The sequence below is a fragment of the Citrus clementina genome, unplaced genomic scaffold (genome assembly GCF_000493195.1).
Source record: "Citrus clementina cultivar Clemenules unplaced genomic scaffold, Citrus_clementina_v1.0 scaffold_2, whole genome shotgun sequence".
NCBI lineage: Eukaryota > Viridiplantae > Streptophyta > Magnoliopsida > Sapindales > Rutaceae > Citrus > Citrus x clementina.
The window spans coordinates 4,799,584-4,816,753 of NW_006262688.1; the positions used below are offsets into that span (position 1 = coordinate 4,799,584).

Genomic DNA, 17,170 nt, shown 5'->3' on the forward strand with positions numbered 1-17,170 from the left:
TACTCTATTCATAATGATACGTAGAGCCCGTCTCACATTTGTTGCAAAACAATAATGCAAAGTGGAATTTAGCATTACAAAAAAGTTAGAGATAATCTCCATTTTAAAACATAAAATTTGAAAATAATATAAAAATACAGTAGAACCCTAACAAATTAATACTCAATAAATAAATAACCTCAATAAAGTAATAGATTATGATTTTTTAAAGAAATTTATTATTTTATAAATTATCGAATTACTAATTTACTATATTGCCCCAAGTAGGGATCAACAAAATCTATTTTTTAATTGAGGTTATTTATTTATTGAATATTAATTTATCAAGGTTGGTTCTATTGTATTTTTATATTATTTTCAAATTTTATGTTTTAAAAGGAAGATTATGAGTTTCTACTACTGAAATCAATGTATACCACGTAATCATTTACTATTTTCATAATACTCAATAATCCCTTATTTCAAATACACTTTTATTCATATATATTATAAATTACATAAAGTGAAATTAAAATAAAAAATTTAAATACTAAAATAAAAAATATAAGGTTTGGTGTCAGTAAAAGAATCAATTATAAGATACTTTTTTATATTTTTTGTTATTTTTAAATATTTTTTCTTATAATAAACATATGTTTTATTTGCCGAGATCAAATATCAAGAGAATGTCGCCAGTTCCACCTCTGTTCCCTGTTCTGCTATCTCTTCTTCTTAATTGCGCTTGCCATGTTGGACCTCCATTCTACACATTAAAAAAAACATGTTGATTCAACTATCATACAGCAAGCATATTGATGCATATTTAAGATATCAGAGTTGTGAAGAGACAAAATTAACGCTGATAGAAACAATGATACATAAACCGGTGCTAAAATAAAATAAACAAATTCTCTGTCTGAATAAGAATATCATTGCTTTAAATAAAAATATGCCAAAGAAACCTGAATTCGAGATGCGATGGCTACGATACCAGCACATGAAACGACGCCGGGGCAAACATTTTCTAGGGTAGAATCGATGTCATCAATAACCTCATGCCCGGCTGTGGATTGGTTTGATACTGCACTTTTCTCACTTTGTGTGGCGTCTGCATCGTCTAGCAAAAGAGAAGCATCACAGCCCTACAGCCGTATATATTCATCAGGGCAGCAAAATGCCTAAAAGAAAATTTTCTTTGTTGGATAGTATATAAGCTGCCAATGCAAAAATTAGTGAATAAACCAAGCTCCATAATTAAGATAAAGAAGCTATATAATTAATCTAATCATAACAATCAACGGTCCTATTGGACAATATAGTATAGCTATTCATGAGGGTGGGCGTCAGTTGTCTCTCTAAAGAGCAGGTTTATGTAGGGAAAATATCTCATTTTGGTTGGGATAATTATGGGTCTAATAATATACGAGTTTGAGGTAACCGTAAAGTCATGAGCTTTTGAAATATGAGTTAGTTTAATGGGCTAGGTTTTTTAGGATATCGAAGCCAGACATTTTCGCACGTGGGCACAAACTACTTTACCGCATGACAAGGATCATACGCAGAAGATCTCTCATCTGATTTTAAAGTAGTATCAAATTTAAGGCGTTTGCTTCCGCTTATAAAATATTTAATCTAATTAGAAAAGAAGGTGTCAAATTTTTTTATGAGCTAATCAAACTTACAACATGCAGACAAATGATCGAGAAGATTTATGTACACGTACAATGCTTGACACATTAGGGTATGTGTTAGCGTAAAACGTGGGGCTTAATTGAGCATAATTAAGCTGCCCCAAACATTGTAGCAAGGAAGAGAAAAATATTTGCAATTTGAAACGAGGACATTATTTTGGTTTATATAGAAAGAAATGCAAATTCTGAGAATAGTGAATATCAGAGTTCAGATATGCTGCTTGCTTAATTTGTGAGGGAGGTGCTATAGAGTTTCAGCCCGTTATATGGGGAAAAAAAATTTAATGCACGTGTACAGGTTGAGAAAAATCCTCCGTTTACTTTTCTTCTGAGTGGAAATATTCATTTGAAGTAAGCCTAATCTGTCTATATATAATGCAAAAAATAAAAAATAAATAAATAAATTGTTTAGATTATTCAGCTCGTTGAAGCAAGCCCCCTTGCCTCTTGAGAAATATGTCAAAGACTTTTTTAAATTTGAACTTATTGTATATACATGTGTATATCTAACAGGTGCTGAGTTACCACCTAAGCTCACGTGCAAGGCACATTTGGATTGACTTGTCATGTAAATCTAACACGAAGTTTTTTTTGGTGGCCAAATCTGATTTAGGTTATAGGGATTAAACACCAAAACTTTGAGGTCAAATATGTTTTGTTATCATGTTGAGTAACACTTGGCATAAACATTTAGAAGAAAACAACGAACGCTTTTTCTAAAGTAATAACGAACGCTTTAATGCACAGAAACTCCCACTGTTATTTGATTTATAATGGTTGAAGATCAATTTTGTACAAGAAAAATGATGAAAACTTGAATAAAAAAGAATCAATTCCCTTGTTAAAAATGTGTTAACATCTTACCTTGTGTTGAATGAAATATAATATAAGGCCCTGATTGGAATTATTGGATAAAATGCAGGTGTACTTTATTTTAATTAAAGTTAAATAATTACTTTTGTGCCTGATCAGGTCCCTTTCCAAGTCCCAATCTATGTACGTAAGGTTACAGTAAATTCAAATAATTCTCTATCAAGCTTTCTGGACTCTTCTGTCAACTAGCGGTAGAACCTTGTCCTGGAATTTAATTTGCTTTTTACTCTTTTCTTTTTTCTTTTTTTGGTTAAAAATGTCTTTAACATTAGTCAATGGCCGAAGGAAATTCTATAATTTTTATTATGGTAAATATTTAATTAAATTGAGAATTTGATTTCTAGTAGCAATGATTAATGAAATATACAGTAAGTCAAATTACCAGGCATAAAAGAAAGTTGCAATATAAAAAAATAAACATATGGTTTCGGTTATAGTTTTGGTAATAAGGCTTCTTAATTTTTTTAATATAAATTTTCTCATTGACTAAAATTGAGAGAGTTGAGATTCTTTTTTGAATCTTTTAATTATTTATGTTCACAAGGAGAATTGGACTGGTGCATGATTATTAAAAATAGGAATTGTATACGCTTCATGCATTAGAAATTATGTTCTTTTATGCACACCGCCTTTCTTGGTCTTCCATGCTTAATTAGCCAAATAATAACATATCCTTCATATAAAGCTTACTTTTTGCGAACCAGAATTAATTGTCTCTTTAAGTGAGGTTTTTTTTTTTTTTTTGATAAGCTTTAAGTGAGCTTACTTCTGAACATTTGTACAAATTTCATTTAGGCACTGTAATTACTTTACAGTGCATTTGAGTATGATTTAGTAAGTCTATAAATTTTTATAATAAATGTTTCAAGGAAGGATCATTGGCATTGGTGTCGGCTGTTAGACCAAAATTACCCAGAAAGGATATAACTTCAATTTTTCTTTTCAAAAGAAGTTTTTGCTCTGACCCTCCTAATTATTTGACTACAGAATAGTACTAAGAGAATATTTGCTGGTAAAATTCTCCATGAAGGATTCATTCATTTTTGTCAGAGAGATCCTCTACATCATGCATTCTATGCAAGATTCTACGAACCCATTCGATTACACGATTAGTGTAAATCAAGGGGACATGAATGATGAGATGAGGTAATAAAATTAGTCAAAAAGGTTCTACGCTGTAGAGTTTGAAGTACTTTGACAAACAGCCTGAAACAGGTGTATACAAAAAGATGTGACATGAAGGAATGAGTTGAATAAAAGTATCATAATTCTATTGTAATAAACCAAAATAGGAGAAAACTTGATTGTGTTAATAATACAATTGACAATTTATAAAATCACACTTAATGAAAAACTAATTCTTATCCTACACTTTTTGTACTCAAAGTACAGTTCAATTAATGTAAAAAATTGACAAAAGAAAATTTCATTTTGCCGTTATTGTCACATTTGACGGCAAAAACAAAAACTAGCATACAGACTACACACTTGCGAATAGAAAATTTACTCGAATTAATAATTGCCCCATATCCCCTACGAGCAAGTACTTCTTCTCGACATTGATTATTAATTTGAATTGATCCTCCTGCAATCGGACCTAATCTCGCCATTATTCCCAGTCAATGGCCTTATATTTCCCATATTGATCATTGCTTGCCCAAAAGTATCAAAAAAGTCCGTTTGACTATTAGCGAAGCGGTTGACAATGGCAACAGTCTCAGCGCCAGTTGTAGAGAACAAAACTTGATCAGATGTAAGAAGCCCTCGGTTGTTTTGAAGATTTGTAAAATAGTTATTGTCAAAACCATCAGCCGTCGTCGGATCAAGATCGACTAAGGCATTGCCATTGCCGCCTTGCGGGCAATTTTGGCGAAGGGTTTGAAGATACGTCGGATCTATGGTCGGATCAGGGTTTCCGGCACCGTCGAAATTGAACAGACGGTTCCTGAATGCTACACACCGAGCACGTCCAAATGTATGTGCACCTGGGACACACGGTAATTTATATTAGTTCCATGTAAATGCTACATATCATGAGAAGAAGATATAACAAATAAGCCTCCAGTACATGCACAGCCGAGTGATTTTAAAACAGTTTTCTTTAGCTAGCTACTGAGTTTGAATTCAAGGCTAAAAAGATCAGTTTAGCAATGTTAAATAGCAAATATACCTGATAAAGCAACTAGGTCAGTGGGATCATCAAGTCCTACAGCTCTGAACTTTTCAGAAATTCGATCCAGGGTTTCATTGCCGAGTGGAATGCCTGAAGTCCCAGCTAGATTTGCAGTCCTGCTATCTCTCCTTCCTAGCTGCACTTGCCACGTCGGACCTCCGTCCTGTAAAATGTCCATTTCTTAATGATTTTATTGATGTACAAGAAAAATAAATCTGTATAAAATAATAGCATGACAATTTTTTCTACTATTTAAGTTTTAACAGATTCAGATAGAAAGACAGAATTATATTATAAGTGCTTATTGGTTCAATAAATAAAATCTCTTATACACACTCATTAAAATGGGAAGGAAATATCTAGTTTCCACGATGCAAAAGGTAAAAAAATAAATAACTATATTGCGTGCTAAATTATAGAAATAAGTGTCATGGGTAATTCTGCTTGCAAATGTCTGAACTAGAGAACGACTCTTACTAATTAAGATAGTAGAAGAAACGTATATAGGAAACTAGGTAATGAAATTACCAAAGAAACCAAGATTTGAGATGCAATGGCCAAGATGTCAGCACAGGAGACGACACCGGGGCAAACGTTCTCCAGTGCAGTTTTGATGTCATCAACTACTTCATACCCGCCGGTTGATAGGTTGGGGTTTCCATTTTTCTCGCTCTGTATGCCATCGGGGGCTGAATCATCAAGCAAAAGCGACCCATCACAGCCCTGTATATAGAGAAAAATAGATTAAAAATATATATATTCATTAGTATTTACTAAATGATAATATGACATGAGTTAGCTTTTTAATGAAGGGGCTTTGTCGAATGGTTTTCAATCGCTTTATTTGGCTGATCATTCACATGAGTTCAAACTCTAGGAAAGATAGTAATTAAAAAAATAATTTGGACACACACTTTATCTTTTTTAAAAAAATTAAGAATAAAAACAATAATAAAAAAATAAAAGTTCGGCAAGCCACAATGGGCAAAGCAATTACATTAACAAAGCAATCATGGAAGTGGACACGAATGAGTCTGGCGCCAATTCGGGCATCATTGTTTCGAGCTTGCTCTACAACACCGCGTACAATGCTTGACACATTAGGGCATGTGGTCGCATAAAATGTTGAGCTCAATTGGGCATTAGATGCTCCAAACATTAAAGCAACAAAGAGAAAAATAGTTGTAACTCGAAACCGAGACATTTTTAAATTCTATTTTCAAAGAAAAAATAAGCAGTAAAATTTCTAAAGGTATTGAATAATGTTGTGAGAAATTACATGTAAGTTGATCCCTTTATATAGAAAATTGTAGCTAGTTTGCTAATGTACGGAATGATAGTTGAGCTTGGAGTTCAAAGGAATGAGTAATACGGGTAGAAATTTTCTTTGGTTTACTTTTCTCTGTGTGGAAATTTATTAATTTTGAAACGATCATCATGCAGGCAGTACTAGAGGCTTGAATTAATCTTATATACTCAATGCAAAAATTATTATTTGTTTGACTTGCATCTTCTAAATTCTAATGTACGTTGTCAACGCGGATCGAGGACTTTTTGTAAGAAACAATTGTGATTTATATATACCTAATTTTATATGAATTAATGATTAGAGCTTTCTGTCAACTTAGTAACTAAAGATCGATGATTAATTAATTATTAAATGTGTTCTTATAATTATAAAAGATTGGAATCAAATAAGGCACACGTGTGATAGAATCAAGATAGCGGTAGAAAAATAAGAACCAAGTGGATTCTTCAAGAATATACAAGCCGCAAGGATATCGATAGTTGAGAGTTGATTCCTTTCATAGGATAGATTTCAGTAGTAAAACTTTGGTGGCAAAATTATTTTTTATATTAGAGCAAAATGAATTTTTGTCATTTTGTAGTAACTGTGCTGTGTATATGTTTATTGTGATGTGGCCTCCTGCTTGGCTCTCTCGAAATTACCATTTTTTTATGACCATCTCTAATTTTTATTATGTTAAAACTATAATAGAAAAAAAATAATAATCAAGTTCCTTTATTATTAGAACCTTACTATTAAAACTTTACTATCTAAAAGTGTTCAGAATCTATTTTAGTTCAATCCGATCAATCTACTCGATCCATAAAAGTCTGATCAGCTCTTTTGTGTGTCGCCAAGGATGTACTTACAGAATCTAAATGATAAAAATAAGCAACATTAAGGACACAAGGACCTTAATTTCTTCCAATTATATTTCTTTTGTTCTTCCTAATATTTAGCTTTTGGATTCGAGGCAAGGTTGACCTATTAGAATATTTTTCTTTGTGAGCACATTAATTAATGAGAGGATATTATTAATCAAATAAAAATCTCAACCCTCGATTGGTCAAAGGAGCAGTTGAGTTACAGAATAACAATTGCATACGTTTTTTTCTATATAACATTCTTTTCGCCTCCAAATTTGACAACTAGTATGCATGCATAGTACTGGAAAAACAAATATAACGAATAAATTATGATAAGCATGAATTAGGCTTCACGGAGATATTCTACTTAGCTACCTTGTTTTCTTAAATAACCACTATTTGGCTAATTAAATACTGACTAAGCACATGAAATAATCGTCAAAATGTGAACGTTGAAATTTGATTCATTATTAATGATCATAGACGTATAATAGCAACTCAATTTTCTGGCCATGTATGTGAGGTAGGTTTGTTATTCTGGTTGAAGGATCAGTGGCTTCATCATTATCGTCATTCACCACAGAAATGGCACTGGTGGCCACATCCGTCTTCTTTCTATGAGACGCAACATTTTCTAACGAATACTTGAGAACATCTTGTTGTGTGTCCATCTTTTCACTTCTTCGTCTATATTAATCTAAAAGTTGACTCATTTCTCTGCCCTGATCCGTACCACTGAAATCTTGAGAAGCATTATAAAGTTTGAATGAGTTGAGAGTTTCAATCGTATCTTCAAAGATTCCTTTCAACACCCAGTAACTTCCAGAAAAGAATTCGTATCCCCATTTGCCAAACCATGAACCCCCATGTGCGAGCAAGCGAAGATCCATTGACATCTTCTTAGCTAAATCGATAACAATGACTTCCTTGTAAATTAATAAACAAACAGCAAAATTATTACGAATTCTATTACATGTCCAAAACAGAAAAAAGGAAAATTAAAGACTCTATTTATTAGTCTTTATTTGTATACATAATCGTAAACTTATAAACTAAAGTAATCAGTTAGTCGTTTGACAAGAATATACGTAAATTAAAGCTGACAAGGCGAAGCAGCTCTTTTCTTCTTGAGATTTATATATAATATCCAAATGACAATATTTTATTGGTGACAAATCGACTGGGATGGTAAGTATAACATTACCCAAAACCAAATTCAATGACTTGTCCTTAGAGTTTTGTTTTGAATTATTAAATCTTTAAAGTGATATTTGTCTAACTTCTTGACTATACAAAGATGAATAATCTAGAAGTGCAATAAAAAGAGGATTATTATTGACAATTAAATATAAAATATTAGGAAGAAAATAAATTAATAATCCTATTCATATCAAAATCCAGACCCAAATAAGTAAATAACTTCAAATTGTAATAAAATTGAAATAACTAATTAACTTAACTTGATTTAACTTATTCGATAGGAATAAGCAAAGACTCTTTTACTCTACACCTATAATTGTAAACTGTAGTAAAGAAATGACATGTCGTTTGAGGTAAAAATTTACTGACAACATGATTTACAGAAAAAGAATAACTGACAACATGTCATCTAGGAGAAAACAATGGAAGACAAGTCCTCAAATACCCAAAAAAAAAAAGATTTTTCACCTCATATTTCATCATTTAAATTGATTTCATCAATTGCCAAAATATCATCGGTTAATTATTGTCCTTACTATTATTATTATAAATATTAACAACGGTAATTATGATTATGATTATTATAATAATAATAATAAGTTATTATTATAATAATGAGTTGTTGTTGTTGTTATTATGACGATGACAACAATATTAATAAAAAAATATTAAAGGTCCTTTAATTGGCAAAAAGGTATTAGATGATCCGTCATTTAGCCTCTTTCCCATCAGATGATGGCGTCGTTTGACATACACTTATATAGAAGACACGTCATATTTATATTTTTATAGCCGAAACGCGTAAATGGTATGTGCGGGAACATACTATTTAGGATTTGTCGTTTATATTCTTCTATAAAATGACATGTCGTTGAGATGAAACCCTACCAGGTGACATGACATTGGCTTGGATGCGTGGAAAACGATACATCATCTCTGTAAGTGAATTCCTAATCTTTTTGATGAAAATAAGAGATTGTAGTTACAAAAAGATAAACATTATCTTTATAACTGACAATTTATCAAAAGACTGACTAAAAAATAAACAGTAGAAAATTTCATTTTTTTATGCTAACTTAACAATGATTTAGTGTCGGTAACAAAAATGATAAAATTAAAAAGACACTTTCACAACTTTTTCCTTATTGAGTAAAAGAAAAGACATTTGTAAAGGTGAAATAAAGTAAAAGCTGATTACTAGTAGCAGCATTAGAGGAGAACTCTGGCACTTGTATATCCTCATCACTCATGTCAAACGAAAGGATGAAATCAGTTCTCCAACCAACACCGATCGCCAATAATAGCCTCCTCTGAAGCATATGCATTGAGAACCACAAACAAAAGAACTTTCGGCTCCAAGAAACATGATCCCCGCCGAGTAACCTTACCATTTTGTTATCCAAAGAGAGGAAGGCGAAGACATTTTCTACGCCATCATTGATGAGCTTGCACAGAATGCTACAACTTTTTCCTGCTGTTTATCTGGTTTCATAGATGCTTAACTACGAATCTGTGGTTCGCAATTAGAGAATGCAATGTTTTGGCAGCCGCCAAGAATATCGGCCACCGCATCTTCAGGAGGATTACTAAACCTTGCCATTGATTTCTTCCCTATCGTCTAATATAACTGCATTGACAAGATCACAAGTGAATGTTGCGTTATCTTTCGCCGTGCAACATCTTGCCAACACGCAAGCCATTTATTTGCAAAATAATTTCTTACAAATGAAGTAAATATATAAAGCAATGGCATAAAGCTAAGGTACTTGAATATTTCATCGCATGCCTTCAACTATATGGGGAAAAAAAAAGAAGGAAAAAATGCATCTGCATTTTTACATTTTCCCACATCAAAGAACTCCTCGATTCTAAATAAAGAAACGATGAAAGCACCAAAAGCCCCCACAAAAATTCGACAAATGAATGTCAATTTTAAGCAAATTCTAGTTACAAATAATTAAGTTTTCAGTTGAGAATAAGAATCACCTCAGAAATCAGAGAAGATGACAGATTACAGAACCCATAAATTGGAAACAATATTTAGTTTTAATTTCTTCGGTACTTAATTATTCACTAGTCTACTTGCAAACAAACTCCTAGTTCACAAAATATGAAGGGCAAAATTGTCCTTTGATTCGGTAATCTTTGACCGGCAAGCCCTAATTATTATTAAAGAATTAAGCTGTGTCCAGAATCTAACGGCAGTAGCGTGGCCACGTGTACGACCCACATGAATCTCCCCTAAACCTTGCACATAAATCTCCACCACCCTCGTCTACACAGAACCTAAAACCCTATAAATCCTTCTCAATTTAAGAACAGAGAAAACAGAAAGACCCAAAAATTATCAAAATAGGAAATGGAGATAGAAACAGAGACAACAAACAACGTGATGTGTCTCTTAACGGACCCAGAAGGGAATCCATTAGGAGCTCCCATGTACTTCCCTCAAAACGCCGGCCCTCAACAGCTTTCGCAAATCGTTAACAAGCTTCTCAATAATGTAAGTTAAGCTCTTCACTCCAAACTTTTCAAAGTAATGGGTGTGTACCCCACTAGAAAGTTTCAATTTTGATTCCATAATTTGATTTATTTTATAGTAAGGGTTTAAAGGATGCTCTTTTGAATTAGTTAAAAGTGATTTTTATTCAAGTTTCTGTATGTGGATTTCGTTTAGGAGGAGAAGTTACCGTATGCTTTTTATATATCAGACCATGAGCTTCTGGTGCCACTTGGAAGCTACTTAGAGAAACATAAAGGTTTTTTATTCAGAAATCTTTTGCATTTTTTAGCTTCAAATGATCTAATATGATGGTTTAGATTTGTTTAATTTTGTTGTATCAACAAATTTTCAGTTTCTGTGGAGAAGGTGTTGTCGATAGTTTATCAACCACAAGCTGTTTTCAGAATTCGTCCGGTTAATCGTTGTTCAGCTACTATTGCTGGTGAGTGAATGATCCATAAATTTAGTTCGTTAGTAAAGCACATTGGGTAGAGTTATCCTTACTAGTTTGTGTTTTGAAATTGTAGGTCATACAGAAGCTGTACTTTCAGTAGCCTTTAGTCCTGATGGGCGACAGTTGGCCAGTGGTTCTGGTGATACCACCGTCCGACTATGGGACCTTAATACCCAGACGCCAATGTTCACATGTACAGGACACAAGAATTGGGTTCTGTGTATAGCATGGTCTGCTGATGGTAAGCATCTAGTTAGTGGGAGCAAGGCCGGAGAACTTCAATGTTGGGATCCCCAGACAGGAAAGCCATCAGGCAATCCACTCATTGTATAGCCTTTGTACTTGAAAATCTCATTTCAGTTTTAACTTAACAAAATTAGTTAATCTTATATCATTATATTACTGGTTTTTGGTGAATTTAATCATATTCTAGATTGTCTTTTTCGAGAGACTCTAGAGTGTCTTCCTTCTGTATTTGATTTTATTGATTGACAATGTAGCTACATATCACAACATTCCAACTTTTCTTTACCTCTTTCTCTTTTGTCTCTTAAACTCGCCTGTATGAAGTTGAATTGTGTTCTAATATGAAATTTTTCTGAGACATTAAGACTTGCAATTTTCTACATTTTAGGGCCACAAGAAATGGATTACTGGTATCTCTTGGGAGCCAGTCCATCTGAATGCTCCTTGTCGTCGCTTTGTAAGTGCTAACAAAGATGGAGATGCACGTATATGGGATGTTTCATTGCGAAAATGTGTTATTTGTCTTAGCGGGCACACGCTTGCAGTGACTTGTGTGAAATGGGGTGGCGATGGAGTGATTTACACAGGGTTGACCTTTTCTTTAAACTCTATTTTCTCATTTTCTTAGTTTCTTTTGAAGTTGCAAATGTGTAAAGATGATTTAACCGAAATTGTAACAGAAACTCTCTGGTTTACTTTAACATATTTATAGCTTACTAGGCTTACCTTCCTGTATAAAATGGACTTTTTGGTATAACAGCTACCATTCAAGCTTTTTCCCCCCATATTTTTTGGTAATATTTATCTCAACTTTTGCAGTTCACAGGACTGTACTATAAAAGTTTGGGAAACTACGCAAGGGAAGCTGATTCGTGAATTGAAGGTAATATATTTTGGAGTACACTTCTCAACTCTTATGTTTGGTTCTCTACAAGTCCAGATCAATAGTGACTGTTTGTATGTTTTAATTTTATTGTTATGACTTATGATGGCCTTCTTCTTGTATATATGATTTCATTTTAGGGTCACGGACATTGGGTCAACTCCCTTGCATTGAGCACCGAATATGCTCTTCGCACTGGAGCTTTTGATCATACAGGGAAACAGTATTCGTCTCCTGAGGAAGTGAAAAAGGTACAATGTTTTGGTGTTTCTGCCAGAGGTGTCCTCTGGGTGTCTTTCCATTTTATGGAACTTAAATACATTTTTAATTATACCAATATATGTAGGCCGCTCTGGAGAGGTATAACAAAATTAAAGGCAATGCTCCTGAAAGATTGGTATCAGGATCTGATGATTTTACAATGTTCCTCTGGGAACCTGCTGTTAGCAAACAACCTAAAACTCGTATGACAGGTCATCAACAGGTACAATTTTTATATGTTTCTAATTGCAATCTAATTTTACAGTTACTGTTTGGTGGGAGTGCAATACTGTTCATTTTTACTTATCCTTCATTGTTGTTTGTTGTCATCTTATTGGAAAACATTTTCTTCTTTCTTATATTGACAGTTGAACTCCTAGCATTTCATTGTCACATCTTTTTTAAGTGGGTTATAAGCTTAATCTGTGTGGCCGATTGGTTCTTTCTTTCATTCAAAAAATTTTAGCTTGTAACTTTGACTTTGTGGTTGCAGCTTGTAAACCATGTTTATTTTTCACCTGATGGGCAATGGGTGGCAAGCGCCTCATTTGATAAGTCTATCAAGTTATGGAATGGAACGACAGGAAAATTTGTTGCTGTTTTCCGGGGACATGTTGGGCCTGTTTATCAGATCAGGTTTGAGTTAATCTATTGTTTTATATATCCGTCAAACTTTTACTGTGTGGTTGATATGTCATGTTGTATGTCACTATACAGCTGGTCTGCGGATAGTAGGCTTCTTCTAAGTGGGAGCAAAGATTCCACATTGAAGGTAACATAACATTTACACAATTGTTTCAAGATTTTGATTGAGATTTGCTGAGTTCATTTAGCATTTGAAACACCTTAATTATCCTACAAAAGATCACACATCAGTTATGAACTTAGATTGCCCACTTGAAGACTCGGTTTCCTGTTGACACTGTTCATGCATAATGTACTTTTAGGTTTGGGATATACGGACACAGAAGCTGAAACAAGATCTTCCAGGCCATGCAGACGAGGTATCTTCACTCTGAAATTAATGTCTTCTGAGCATAATTTCTTTTTCCTACACTAACATGCCATTATAAATAAAGATGCAATTGTTTTCTTACTTAAGCATGCTGGTAAATTATACCCATGAATTTGTTTTGTGAAGGTCTTTGCTGTTGATTGGAGTCCTGATGGTGAGAAGGTAGCCTCCGGTGGCAAAGATAGAGTGTTGAAGTTGTGGATGGGTTAAACTAATGAATTGCAAAAGGTGCTTGCGATTACATGTTTTCAAATTGTCGTTCGAGAGGCAATCTAATTGGTTTGATCTTCTCATACACATACACTCCAACTTGTTATATGCTAATCGGCGCAAGGAGTTAATTATCAGCTTCAAGGGTTTTGTGGAAAAACTTCAGTCACAGCAGAAGCACGCTTCAAATCCATGATGATAACAGTGTTTTGCAGAATTGGAAGATTGCATTCTCACGGTTTTGGAAAATTATTTAACATCAACTCAAGTTTGCATTCTTTTCTCACTTTGTTTAACTATGCCAGTCTTCCCTTGCTTGGAGGAGTTTGAATTCATTATGCTGCATTTTTATCATCAGACTAGTGACAGATCTTACAATGAGTTTGAAGCAAATTGTTTGCTTGTAAATTTACCATAGCATTTTGTAATATTGATATTCGTCATAAAATAGTTTGGGGTCTTGTGAACCGCTTGATGAAAACACTGATTACATCATTGGACCTATTGCTTCTACTGCAAGATGGTTAATTACCTGCTATGAAATTTTCATCCCATTTCTGAAGTGAATGCTTTTATCTTAGCCCCCAGAGTTTTGTACAGAACTTGAGCCCAACTTCACAGGCACAAAATCGTGCGGCATAATTTGAGCATCTAAAATATGTACGTGCAATGTGGTTTAGTTTTTGATAAATATTTTCATCTTGACAATACTGGCATATTGCTTCTTCCTTCAACCTTTTCCACCCGAGTAAAGCTCTTGTTTGTAGTTCTTCAAATCTGAATGATGGCAAATAACACTTTTCTAAGAATGCGAGTGATACATGCATCAGCAAGCAACCTGGGGATGTTTCAAATTCACCTAGTTCTAAAATCTAGATAACACTCACGACTTTTTGTAACTACATCGAAAAATTGGATTGAGCGTGATTCAATTGCATTTTTTCTCTGTTTTTCTGGTAAGTGTTTTCTCCTAATAGCCTTTAAGCTTTTCCCTGGTCAAAAATTGGTCTCCTCTGCTAAGCTTAATGAAGCAACAGTAAATATAGAAACCAGTAAACAAAAGAAAAACTAGCGTGACATAACATGTTGGTGAGAAACTATATTAGAGCCGTACTTTTATTTGTCAGGTAGTAGATATGAAGCTTATTTCCTCCTTTGACAGAAAATAGGCTGGTCGTGTTAATAACAACAAAGGAACTTCTACGAGGTTGAGGCCTCTCAACAGGGGGCTCTTTGATTTCTTGGGTGCCAAGTTTGCAGCACCAGCATAGCATTCCATCCCGACCTTCCAAGAAATGCTCATCACTTTTCCAAAAAGCTAATGGCGTTCCAAGGCTTTTTTGGGTCCATTGGTGAATAATTTTTTCCCAAGTTTCATTAGCACCAAATTCATCCATAACCCAAATTGTCACCAAGAGAGGGAGGAGACATTTTCTACAGCATCGGCGATGAGCTTGCACATAAGAATGCCACAACTGTTCCTGTGTCTGGTTCCGTAGTTAAGCAACTACGAATTTGGGGTTTGCAATTAGAGAATGCCATGACTTTTTTTTCAGGCTTGCATTGCAGCAGTGAGTCTGCAGGCAGCCGAGCAAGTATCTCGGCCATCAATTCTTCAGGAAGATCGTTAATCCTTGCTGTTAATTTCTTCACTATCCAGCATTTGCAAGATTACACAAGTGAATGTTGTATTGAATCATAAAATTTGGAAGGGAAAACCTGTAAATTCTTCTAAATTCAGAACAGAGAAAACAGAGGAAAAAAAAAATAGAGAGACCCGAAATATCAAAACCAAAAGCTAAAATGAGGATTGAAACGGAGAGAGCAAAAAACTTGATGTGTCTGCTGAGGGACCCAGAAGGGAATTCTTTAGAAGCTGCCATATATTTCCCTCTACACGCCCGCCCTCAACAGCTTTCACAAACAGTTAACGAGCTTCTCAATAATGTAAACGAAGTTCTTCACTTTGCAATTTAAAAATAGCATTGCAAAGTAATGGGTGTGTGAATACCCGCTAAAAAAGTTTAAATTTTGATTGCATAATTTGATCAATTTTATAGTAAGTGTTTAAAGGGTACATTTTGAATTAGCTAAAAAGTGATTTTAATCAAGTTTCTTTTTGTGGGTTCCGTGAGGAGGAGAAGCAACAGTATCTTTTTATATATCAGACCATGAGCTTGTGGTGCCACTTGGAAGTTATTTAGAGAAATATAAAAGTTTGTGTTTTAGAAAATTGTTTTATTTTGGCTTCAATATCCGAACATGGATTTTTTTTTTTAATAATGTTGTATCAACAAAATTTTCAGTTTCTGTGGAGAATGGAGTTGTCGAGAGCTTATCAACCACAAGCTGCTTTCAGAATTCGTCCACCTAATCGTTGCTGAGCTACCATTGCTGGTGAGTGAACGATTTAATAAATTTAATTCGTTAGTAAGATCTCATTGGATAGAAGTATCTTGACTAGTTAACGTTTTGAAAGTGTAGTTCATACAGGAAGGGTACTTTCAGTAGCCTTTAGTCCTGATGATTCCTGTTGGGCGACAGTTGGCCAAGAGGTTCTGGTGATACCACCGTCCGACTATGGGACCTTAATAGCCAGACACCAATGTTCTCTGTCCTCCGGGGGACTCCACCAAGAGGTTCTTGTAGTTCATACAAGAGCTGGGCTCTACGTGCAGCATGGTCTCCTGGAGGTAACCTTCTAGTTAGTGGGAGCAAAGCCTGAGAAATTCAATTTTGGAATCCCCAGACAGGAAAGCCATCACGCAATTCATTGTACGGCCTTTTACTTGAAAATCTCGTTTCTGTTTTGGCTTGGATAAAATCAATTAGTCTTATATCAGGATATTATTGCTAGATTTTCTTTGCCGGGGGCCTCTAGAATGTCTTTCCTCTGTGTTCGATTTTGTTGATTGACAATGTAGCTACGTATGCTTACACCAACTTTTCTTCACCTCTTAATATTTCTCTTTTTTCTCTCGATCAATACCCTTGCTTCTGCCATTGTTGTTCCATTTTATGAAACTATAATACATTTCATTGCATCTATAAGTAGGCTGCTTAGGAGAGGTACATCAAAATGAAGACAACGCTCCTGAAAGATTGGTGTCAGGATCTGAGGATTTTACAATTTTCCTCTGGAACCTGCTGTTAGCAAACAACCTAAGACTCCCATAATAGGTCAACAAAAGGTATGAATTGTATATATTTTTAGTCGCAATATAACTTTACAATTACTATTCTGTGGGAGTGCAATGTTACCCAATTTTTCTGATCTTTCTTTGTTAATTTTTCTATGAAAGATCATATATAAACGATGAACTTAAATTGCCCATTTCTTAAAGGTTTGGGACATACGGACACAGAAGCTGAAATAAATTAATATATTTATTTTAAAATAATAATTTACATAGTATAATTTATTTTAAAAAAATCACTATGGTCTGTTGGGTAAATTATTATAAACTATATTTTTATTCAATAAAAAGTAAAACATCAGGGACCTTATGAAAAAGGCCCCAAATTTCA

General features: G+C 34.1%; 2 protein-coding genes across 2 annotated transcripts; one reads left to right on the forward strand and one right to left on the reverse strand.

Moving 5' to 3' along the window:
* Positions 1-4,109: 4,109 nt before the first annotated feature.
* LOC112100820 (peroxidase A2-like) lies at positions 4,110-5,920 on the reverse strand. The gene is made up of 4 exons (XM_024190659.1): positions 5,714-5,920; positions 5,245-5,439; positions 4,714-4,879; positions 4,110-4,528 (listed from the first exon to the last, which is right to left on the reverse strand). Exons 1-4 carry the CDS (start codon positions 5,918-5,920, stop codon positions 4,110-4,112), a joined length of 987 nt encoding a protein of 328 aa, XP_024046427.1.
* Positions 5,921-10,364: 4,444 nt separating this feature from the next.
* Positions 10,365-14,204, forward strand: LOC18052151 (notchless protein homolog). Its single transcript, XM_006445821.2, has 12 exons — positions 10,365-10,573; positions 10,748-10,829; positions 10,926-11,015; positions 11,101-11,354; positions 11,662-11,861; positions 12,093-12,156; positions 12,297-12,407; positions 12,503-12,640; positions 12,911-13,053; positions 13,135-13,189; positions 13,365-13,421; positions 13,559-14,204. Exons 1-12 carry the CDS (start codon positions 10,430-10,432, stop codon positions 13,640-13,642), a joined length of 1,422 nt encoding a protein of 473 aa, XP_006445884.1. The 5' UTR covers positions 10,365-10,429; the 3' UTR covers positions 13,643-14,204.
* The last annotated feature ends 2,966 nt before the right edge of the window (positions 14,205-17,170 follow it).

Excerpts from the sequence above, each read along its gene's own strand:
- LOC18052151 (XM_006445821.2), top strand. The coding sequence starts at position 10,430 with ATGGAGATAGAAACAGAGACAACAAACAACGTGATGTGTCTCTTAACG. Across the intron at positions 10,830-10,925 it reads CTACTTAGAGAAACATAAAG|TTTCTGTGGAGAAGGTGTTG; the intron begins GTTTTTTATTCA and ends ACAAATTTTCAG. Across the intron at positions 13,422-13,558 it reads TTCCAGGCCATGCAGACGAG|GTCTTTGCTGTTGATTGGAG; the intron begins GTATCTTCACTC and ends TGTTTTGTGAAG.
- LOC112100820 (XM_024190659.1), bottom strand. The coding sequence starts at position 5,920 with ATGTCTCGGTTTCGAGTTACAACTATTTTTCTCTTTGTTGCTTTAATG. Across the intron at positions 4,880-5,244 it reads CTCAAATCTTGGTTTCTTTG|GACGGAGGTCCGACGTGGCA; the intron begins GTAATTTCATTA and ends GACATTTTACAG. Across the intron at positions 4,529-4,713 it reads TGACCTAGTTGCTTTATCAG|GTGCACATACATTTGGACGT; the intron begins GTATATTTGCTA and ends CGTGTGTCCCAG.